The following is a 9985-nucleotide window of genomic DNA, read 5'->3' on the forward strand; positions in this document are numbered from 1 at the left end:
CACCTGAGCGAACGCAGGCGCCGGCGGAAACGCACCCGGCAGCATCGCAGGTGACGGCAGCAAGGCGAAGTCGGCGGCGCCAATTCCAGAAAAAAAATTTCGCTAAAAGCATTCGCCGATTTGGGTGCTTTTGTTTTTTTTTCTAGATTAAACTTTTTTTAATAAAAGAGTTTAGAGGCCTCTAAGGTTTAAAGGTGTGTTTTTTTTAAAGAAATTTTTTATAAACACAAAAGCAAAAGCTCAAGTTGCTTTTGGGGAAGGTTATATAAACCCCTTAAGTGGGCTTCTTGCCACACATCTCTCGAGTTTTCAAGCTCTCAACAAGATACCGATGCCGATCTTTTTGACGATTATGTGTCAAAATCCGATTTCCAAGAGTTCAAAGTAGCTCTCGAAGCTTCTTCTTCGGAACGTCAGGCACAAATCACCGCCCAGATTCAAGCTTTGCAGAACTCCATCTCTCTCTTGACCACTATCCTATCTACTCTTTCGGGTATGGATACCTTGGCTCTGCTTTAGGCCCCAATATTACTCCGGAACAGTTCGGGGGCGAGCAAAAGCAGCGTACCAAGGAGATCGTGGACACTTGGCTACATAAGTGGCATTTCCATTTTCAGTTTCATCCATATGATGATGGAAAAAAGATCCAGTTAGCAGCAGGTTTCCTCTCAGGCAAAGCTTTGCTTTGGTGGAAGGAACTCAACCCTAAGCCAACAACTTGGGCACAATTTGAAGACGTCTTCAAGAAGGAATTCCTCAAGAAAGAGGATGATTATGATGTTGTTACCCGGTTTACCGCTTTGACCATGACCTCGCAGCACCTCACTTATGAGGTCTACCTCCAAAAGTTTAGGGACTTGCAGATGAAAGCTACAAAGATGGATCCCACTACTCTTTTGGGGTTTTCGTAGCTGGTTTACCAAACTCATACCGTTTACAGGTTAAAAATAACAAATGCAAAACATTGGACGAAGCCATTCATTGAGCTCGTATCTATGATGATACAATGGTCTCTTCCAAGTCTAAACCAGTTACCGAGCAGGGGAACAAGCATAAAAGAAAGTTCTCCGCACCTATGACTAACATGACTGAAGGAAAGTCTTCGGACCAATCTTCGAAGAATCCAAGTTCGACTCCAGCGAAGAAGAAACGACTCCTTAAGGCTTTGAAGCTCAAGAAGGAGGGCCGTTATTTTATCTGCGAAGAAAAAGGACACATGCGTAACGAGTGCCCGAAGCAAAAGGGTGCAAAGACCAATGCAGGACCTAAGCCAAAGGCAGCTAACTAGTTGTCTTTAACAGGTACGTCAGTTAGTGTACTTTCTCGCCCTAGTACATGTTCTGATTGTTTGTTCAACTCTAAAGTTTTTGGCTTGCATGATCTTCTCCAAGTTCATGGAGAATCAAATGGCCATAGAATCCACATTCTTCTAGACCTTGGCAGCTCACACAACTTTGTTAACTACAAACTTGTGCAGAAATTGAGTCTTGATACGACACCCAGCGATCATACCTAAGAGGTACGCCTACCTGCGGGAAGGCAAGTATGGGATCGAAAGGTGGAGATGCTACCAATCCGGATTCAGGACTACAAAGATACTCTGGAATGCTATGTTATGCACCTAGAAAATGTAGACTTGTTATTAGAGATTGAGTGGTTTAAGACTCTTCAAGTCCAGATAGATTGGTCTAGTCATACTTTTTCTTTTCAGCAAAGGAACACCCAGTATAGTATTTTAGGTGATTGTATACATCCCTCTCAGGAACCTCTTGTAAATACAGTTGATTTTGGAAATATAATGGATTCTTCTTTGTATACCGCTTTCCATTGTGTATTGATTCCACTTTCTTCATTTCTTATACCTTCCATGGATGTCAATGAATTAAGTGTATTTGAAAGCAAAGAATTACAGAAGATACTTGACTCGTTTCAAGATGTATTTCCTAAGGAACTGCCATCGGGTTTACCACCTGAAACGGCAGTAGATTATCGTATTGACTTAATCCCTGGTGCTCATCCTGTCAGTATTCCACCTTACAAGATGAGCTAAGCTGAGGAAGATGAGTTGGCTAAACAACTCGAAGATTATTTGAGGATGAGCTAGATCCGTCCAAGTAAATCACCTTGGGGTGCACCTGTGTTGCTTAGGAGAAAGAAGGACAACACCTAGAGAATGTGTATAGATTACAAGAGATTGAACAAGGTGACAATTAAGAAACGTTATCCTCTCTCTAGATCAGATGACTTGATTGACTGGTTAGCAGGAGCGAAATATTTCAGGAAGATAGATGCACGTACTGGCTATCATCAGATACGTATTCATGAAAGGCATGTCGAAAGAACCGCCTTTCGGACTAGGTATGGCCATTACGAGTTTCTCGTTTTACCTTTTGGGTTAACCAATGCTCCAGCCACTTTCCAGCAAATGATGAACGATCTTTTTCGTGAACATTTGGGAAAATTTGTGGTGGTGTTCCTGGATGATATTTTGATATATAGTCGTACTCTTGAGGATCATGTTAGACACCTCACGATTGTCTTATCTATTTTAAGACAGAATCGACTATACGCTAAATTAAGTAAATGTGAGTTTTTTATGACAGACATCATTTACTTGGGACACAAGATCACTAGAGATGGATTGAGCATTGACTATTGTTGGGGTAAAGGCATTATGCCCACCCTTATAGTGTGTACGAGCCCTTAAGTTATAGTACATAGTACACTTAGTACTTTTAATGTACTAAGTGCACTATGTGTACTAGTGTAATATACATGTGTGATAGGGGAGTCACACACTCATTCCTATGAGTGGACTTATCCCCACAACTCTCTCTCTCTCTCTCTCTCTCTCCCTTCTTCTCTCTGTGTATGTCTCTCACATGAAACCCTAACTCTTAATCTCCCATTCAACTGGTATCAGAGCCCTGGTTTTAGGGTTTTGTTCTCAAGTGCGCAAAGTTGGAAATCGATTGTAGAAGAGCTGCAAAATGAGTCTACGTGTGCTGTACGGAGCGAATGCACAACTGGTCGCCTGTGTGAAGAGCTGGTTGCTGGTCGACTGTGTGTCCCTGCGTTGAACCAGTCGAGTATGCACACTCAGGCGGACACGTAAGCAGGCGGGTGTCCATACTCAGGTGGACACGTAAGCAGGTGGGTGTCCATACTCAGGCGAACACGCTTGCAGGTGTACGCGTGCATGCGCTTGCAGCAAACACGTTGAGCGTTAGACGCCGCCTCGTGGGCGACAGGACCTCAAACGGGAGGCCAAATCGGGCGGCCATGGAGAGTCTCGCACGCACTAGCGTCGCCCTGCCGCCAGACAAACGCATTAGTGCTGGGCGCAGTCTGTGCACATAGTGGCCATCGCTACACCTGTACGAACAGCAGCGCAAGAAACAAACGGGCCAGCGCTGCCCGTTTACGTCCATTAACGTTTTGCATGGTACTTCGACCTGTGTCGACACTACAGACTGTCAAACAAAGCCACCACCAAACATTAAACACCCAATGTCTTCTGCACTAATACAGCAGCAGCATCATCAGCACAACCCCCTCCTCTTTCCTACAATCAAAAATTGCAAAGGTATTTGCTTCAATTTTTTTTTGGGATTTGCAATTGAGCAGATACAATTATCAATTGAGTAGGTACAGGTGCCAATTGCTCAAACTTTGAGCAAAATTGGCAAAATTGGGTGACATTGGTCACATTCAGGATCAATTGCAGGAAATTGGATGTCAAAATTTGGGGCTTTTGATGTAATTGTGCAATTGGGCATTCATACATGCTGTATGATGTGAGAAATCGCACATTCGAGCAAAATTGCAGCAAATTGCAGGGCAGATCAAAGGGCTTTTGTGCCGATTGGGTGGATTTGCATGCAGGCACTCGCATTTGATGCTTTGGGCAATGTGTTGATGCCTGTCAAGCACTCAATGTGCCTGTAAATCAAGGGGCTTTTATGTATTGCATGTATATGTGGCCAGGGGGAAGCATTATGAAGACTCTGGATGCCTTCATGTGCGTCAATGTACCATGTATGATCAGAAATTGATCTTAAATCAAGGGGCTTTTCAAGATTTTATGCTTGTTGAGCTTGGCAAAGCAGTAGGCAAGACTTTGATGCCTTGAATCCTCAGAAATCAGCTTGCAATCAAGGGGCTTTTGCCCAATTTCTGTTCGGGACTGTTGTATGCACTGGTCGGGACTGTAAAAGTCTGATTTTCACTCATTTGGACAGCCAGGAGAGCATTTATTGCTGCTGTACTTGCTGGTACAGATTTGGTACAACTTTGTGCAAGTTTTGGCGTGGCTGTACACTGATTTGAGTGAGGAAAAGGTTCATTTTCAGTTGTTGTACTTGCCGGTACAGGTTTGGTACATCATTGGTTAGCACTTAGTACTATTGTACAATACTTTGGAAGGGGAACAGAGCACATCTAAGGTGCTGTCCTAAATCTGCAGCAACCAGATTTTGGTGATTTCATCACATACAGTGGGAGTAGAGTTGCATTTGTGCTTCCACAATGTGAGATAAACTTTGGGAGAACAACTGTGAGCACTTTGTGAGCTTTTGGTGCAGTGTTTGCACACTTGCAGGGAGTCAGGCATTGACAAAGGTTGCATATTGCTATGGCAACCACAGGTGAGAGCTCTTCATTGCTTCACATCAAGATGCTTGAAGGCTCACATAATTATGATATTTGGCAAACCCAGTGCTATAATGTGTTGCTCCAGAAGAAGCAGCACAAGCCTATCAAAGAAAGGGGTGTAATGCCCGATTCTCTTACTGCTGAAGAGTGGGAAGATATGGATGAGCTGGCAAGATCTACTATCATGTTGTCTGTGTCAGACTCTTTACTTTTCAGCATTCGTGAAGAGAAGACAGCTTGGGGAATGTGGCAAAGATTGCAGGACTTGTATGCCCAGCAAAGTGCCTCAAGCAAAGTGTATTGGTTGAAGAAACTCATAGGTCTTCAAATGAAGGAAGGGGCGTCTATGGCAGCCCATCTAAATGAGTTTAATGGTGTTGTCAGCCAGGTAATCAATCAAAAGTTGGCAATGGACGATGAGTTCAAAGCCACCTTTCTCTTATGCACTTTGCCAGAGAGTTGGGACACATTCAGGACAGCCACTAGCAATTCGAATGCTATGCTGTCATATGCAGATGTTGAGGGTGCTCTCCTTCAAGAGGAGATGAACAGGAAAAACAACTCTGTTGGAAAGTCCAATGCAATGAATGCACATGGGAGATCCGAGCAAAGGGGTAAAAGCCAAGAACGGGGAAGGAGCAAGTCTCGCTCCAAAAAGGACTTGGAATGCCATTATTGTGGCAAGAAGGGACACATCAAAAGGCAATGCTACAAATGGAAGAATGATCAAAAGGAGAAGGGCAAAGGAAAAGACAAAGACAAAGATGAAGCCAAAGATGTAAAGCCAAAGGGTAAAAGTGGAGTCAAGATTGAAGAAGTCAATGTGTCACATGCAGGTGACAGTGAGGATGAGGTCCTATTCACGTCTTCACTTGATGCCCATTCGCTACTTGCAGGAGATGGTCATGGTATGCACTCATGGATCATTGATTCAGGTGCCTCCTTTCATGTCACAGGTTGCAGAGACTTGTTTGTCAGGTATACTGCTGGCAATGAAGGAGTAGTTTATTTGGGTGACAACCATGCATGCAAGATTCTTGGCAGAGGTGATGTGAGGCTTTTCAGATGGCTCACAGCTTATGCTCCATGATGTCAGGCATGTGCCTGAGATCAAGAAGAACCTGCTTTCTACTGGACAGCTTGATGATGCTGATTATGTTACCACATTTGGTCGTGGAAAGTGGAAGATTAGTAAGGGCTCACTGGTTGTTGCCAGAGGCTCTAAGGTGGACACTCTATACTTCATGCATGCAGGTGTTTGTCACCATGCTAATGTAAATGCAACCGAGCTGCCGGAAATCTCTATGTGGCATAGCCGGTTGGGACACATGAGTGTCAAAGGAATGGAGCAATTGTCTCGTTTGGGTTACTTGCCTTCTCTAAAGTTTTCAAGTTTTCAGTTTTGTGAGCATTGTATATATGGTAGGCAACTCCAGTGCCCCCACAAGAAAGCTCTTGGACAGAAAGATGCTCAGTTAGAGCTTGTGCATACAGATGTATGTGAGATGCCTCAGCTTTCTTTGGGAGGGGCAAAATACTTTGTGTCTTTTACAGATGATGCCACACGCAAGGTGTGGGTTTATCCTCTTCGTTTTAAGAGTGATACATTCTCAGTGTTTCAGAAGTTTGTTGATGATGTTGAGAATCAAACTCGCAAAACACTGAAGGCTTTGCGTTCCGACAATGGTGGAGAGTATATGTCCAAACAGTTTCAGGACTTTTGTGATGCTAAAGGCATCAAGAGGGAGCTCTCTACTCCTTATGATCCTCCACAAAACGGGACAGCAGAGAGGAGGAACAGGACCATACAGGAGAAGGTCAGTTCTATGTTGTCACATGCTGCATTACCTCATGGTTTTGGGGCTGAAGCTGTTATGACAGCCGTTCATCTTATAAACAGGTCACCTAACACGAGGCTAGGTGGGAAAGTGCCAGAGGAAGTATGGATAGGGAAGCCTCCGTCATACAAGCACTTGAGAGTGTTTGGTTGCGTTGCGTACGTGCACATACGCAGGGAAATGCGCACCAAACTTGATCCTAAGTCTCACAAATGCATATTCCTAGGATATGGTGATAGAGGTGAAATGGGGTATAGACTTTGGGATCCAGTAAATAGAAAGATTATACACAGCAATGATGTCATTTTTTATGAAACATGCATGTATAAGGAGCCTGCAAGGCAACAGGAGCCTGGCAGAGTCATCTTTGATGATGATGGACATCATGGACAACAACCAAGGGCTGTAAATCAGCCATTACAGCAGCAAAACCAGCCCTTAAATGGTGCTGAAAATGGTCCAAATGGACAGCCAGAGATGGCAGAAGATATTCCTATGGATATACCACAGTTAGAGGAGATACCGGGCATGATTTTTCAGCCTTATGGCATGGAACAGGAACCACCAATAGGTGATATGCAGGCTGGACAACATCCTGCAAATGATGGTCATTGGGTACGGACGTCCACAAGACCCTCCAGAGCCCCTGACAGGTTTGTTCCAGGGGTTGACTACTTGATGCTCACTGACTGTGTGGAGCCCTCATGTGGCATATGTATCCAAAAGATAGTTCGTGGGAGGATTATCTTCCTATGTTAGAATTTGCATATAACAGTACTAAGCATACGAGTACAGGTTTTAGTCCTTTCATGCTTATGTATGGTAGATCACCTGTTACAGTAGGATTCTCAGGACTTCAACATGATGCAGCACGTAATGTTTTGCAAGATATGCAAGAAATGTTACAAGTTGCGAAGGAATCTATTAGAAGTGCTCAAGATCGAGACAGATTTTTTTCTAATAGACATCGTTCACCCAGAGAGTACTTTAAAGGAACGATGGTGTATTTGCGAGTTCTGAAAGATTCCGAGACTTTACGGACAGGTCGATCTCCGAAATTATCCCCTAGATACTGTGGACCATTTCGTATTACACGAAGGATTGGTTCAGTTGCATATGAATTGGATTTGCCTTCTCATGTGAAAGTTCATCCCGTATTTCATGTCAGTAGACTTAAGGAAGTACTGGGTGGAACAGACTAGTTAGTTACTCCTCAAGAAATCATAGATGTCGAGGATATGATATTTGTTCTACACGAACCTGAAAAGATTCTTGGATTTCGTGAAAGAAGATTGCGTAATACGTTATCACCAAGTGAAAAATTCGTGTTGAGGAGGACGCTACATGGGAGACATTGACTACTCTTTAGAGAGATTACCCTGGCTTCTTAGTGAGCTTAGGAGTGAGCTCTTAGAGGAAGGGGAGTATGTCATGTGCACAGTGTGTATCTACTGTGTGCTACACGCACACAAGACTAGCTTCGAGGTTTGGAGAAGCTTAGAGCTAGGCAGGCTGGTTGGCGAGCTGAGTTAGGGATAGACTAACGGACGGGCACCCAAGTATGAACGGGCGAGCGCCCAAGTGTGGACTCCCGATGACCGGCCAAGAGCCTATAAAAGGGTGGCCAAGGTTAGTCATTAGTCATGTAGAGTCTCGCGAGATTTGTGAGAGCTCTATGGTCTGGAGCCTGGATCCAGTGCAGACGTGCACCTGCTTTACGTAGCCGAGGCCGACAGCAATCTCGAGGCCCGCGAGGGTAGCTTTGTGGCGGTATGGGACGTCGCGAGGTAGAGATTGGTCGGTACGTCAACCTAGTTAGCTCAGCCCGTGGCTCGGTGGGGGCAGCCAAGATTGTGGGCTTGCCCACGGCTGTCATGGTTGGGTGGTGAGTCAGGCCTGCACCCCCTTCTTGTTTATTTGTTTATTTGCAGGTTTCGAGTCTCGAACCAGGAGCGTTCTGCGAGGAGATCCGATGGGGTTTTGAGAGAGAGAGAGAGAGGTCTTTTGAGAAGGCTTAGGATGGAAGGTATCTTACTTTGCATGAAATTTTGCTGCTTGAGCAGATTGGAGGCGACTGGCCTTTATTCTTTTGAACATTGTGAAAGAACTGGCTTCAGCGTAAATACATCTCAGATCTCATTTCATAAGCTTCAAAAACATGGACGGTGGGCTGAAAGATTTATTGTGAAGGCTTTACCACTGGAAGCAGTGTCTGCAGCAGCCACTGTAATGGTTGTTGGAGCTTCTGTGGGTGGCCTTATATGGCTGAATCAGAATAAATCAAGTGCTGCAATATCAGAAAAGGTAAGAAAATGTGACAGGTCATCCTTGTATGCGCATAGAAAATTATGTGCTTTCATTAGTCCTGATTTCTTCTTATCGCATTCATTGCCTCTGCAGGCCAAATGTGAGGCTTGCGATGGTTCTGGTTTGTGCATTTCCTGCAATGGTGAGGGCTTTCAGATGAAGGGTCTTTCAGCAGATGCTGCAGCAAAAGCTCGAGCGAATGCGCAAAATGCAGCTACACGGTACACTGCAGGGTGAGGCTCTAAAACTAGCTTGCTCACATTTCCTTTTTTTGCTGTTTGGGGGTTGTGTGTGTGTGTGTGTGTGTGTGTGTTGGGGGCGGGGGGGGGGATCATGTGTCCTAATTCCATGTCTTTCATCTACAGACTGGCCAAAAAGTGGAGTTACTGTGTGAATTGTTCTGGTTCGCGTAAATGCTCTGCATGTGACGGTAGAGGTAGTTTGAACATTACACGAACCGAGAGCTGAGGGTGGATAGAGAGAACACTCTCCACACCTATGCGGGGAGTTGGACGGGGTCCATCCCTCCCTGATGGGAGGATGGGTCTTTTGCTAGTCTGAAACCAGCCTCAATGTAATCGCTACCACGGCCAAGTATGAATGCTACTAGAGTGGTGTGTAGCCTTTCTTGTATACGGCCATCTCCATTGAATTCAGCCTTCTAGATAGGATGCTTGCCTTGCATCCTAAGTGCCTTGATTTTGTTTATTTAGCCCAAGAGAAGACCTTTGTATAATTTATTTAATCTCATGGGTGACTTCAACATGGGGCACACCATTTTCCATTCCACATGCAATTTGACAAAAGACCTAAGGGTACGTGAGCGAGCTCTTCAAAGCATCCACTAGGGAGCACACAACAAGGTTGCCCTTTAAAATGTATCATCATCTTCACCATAGCTTCAAGTCTCTACCACCCTCGTGTGTTCCAAAAAAAATGCAAATATTGATTGACCCCTCTTAAGTTGGTTTGTGACCAATATTATTGAAATATTAAATAGGTATCTAGAAAGAAAGCTATGTGAATTAGGTCTTCAAAGAAATTCAAGAGATATAAAAATGAAATAAACAGTACGGTTTTAATTTCACTCAATGAATCTTAACAAGAACCATAAATCTTCCAAAAAGAGGCTCACCATTGAAGTACATAAAGTAATCCTAGCACTCCTACAAATATCTTTGTAATGC

At 44.3% G+C, this 9985-nt stretch overlaps 1 protein-coding gene across 1 annotated transcript in view; it reads left to right on the plus strand.

The window, feature by feature from the left end:
- The window catches only part of LOC147618269 (uncharacterized), a 71844-nt gene extending 62259 nt beyond the window's left edge, over positions 1-9585 (plus strand). The window contains exons 4-6 of the mRNA XM_086774721.1: positions 8555-8795; positions 8892-9031; positions 9164-9585. Coding sequence (XP_086630847.1) covers positions 8555-8795; positions 8892-9031; positions 9164-9266 — 484 coding nt within the window. The 3' untranslated portion in view covers positions 9267-9585. The remainder of the gene's footprint in view (positions 1-8554; positions 8796-8891; positions 9032-9163) is intronic.
- The last annotated feature ends 400 nt before the right edge of the window (positions 9586-9985 follow it).

The sequence above is a fragment of the Cibotium barometz genome, chromosome 35 (assembly GCF_041138505.1).
Source record: "Cibotium barometz isolate CiBa-2024 chromosome 35, ASM4113850v1, whole genome shotgun sequence".
Lineage (NCBI taxonomy): Eukaryota > Viridiplantae > Streptophyta > Polypodiopsida > Cyatheales > Cibotiaceae > Cibotium > Cibotium barometz.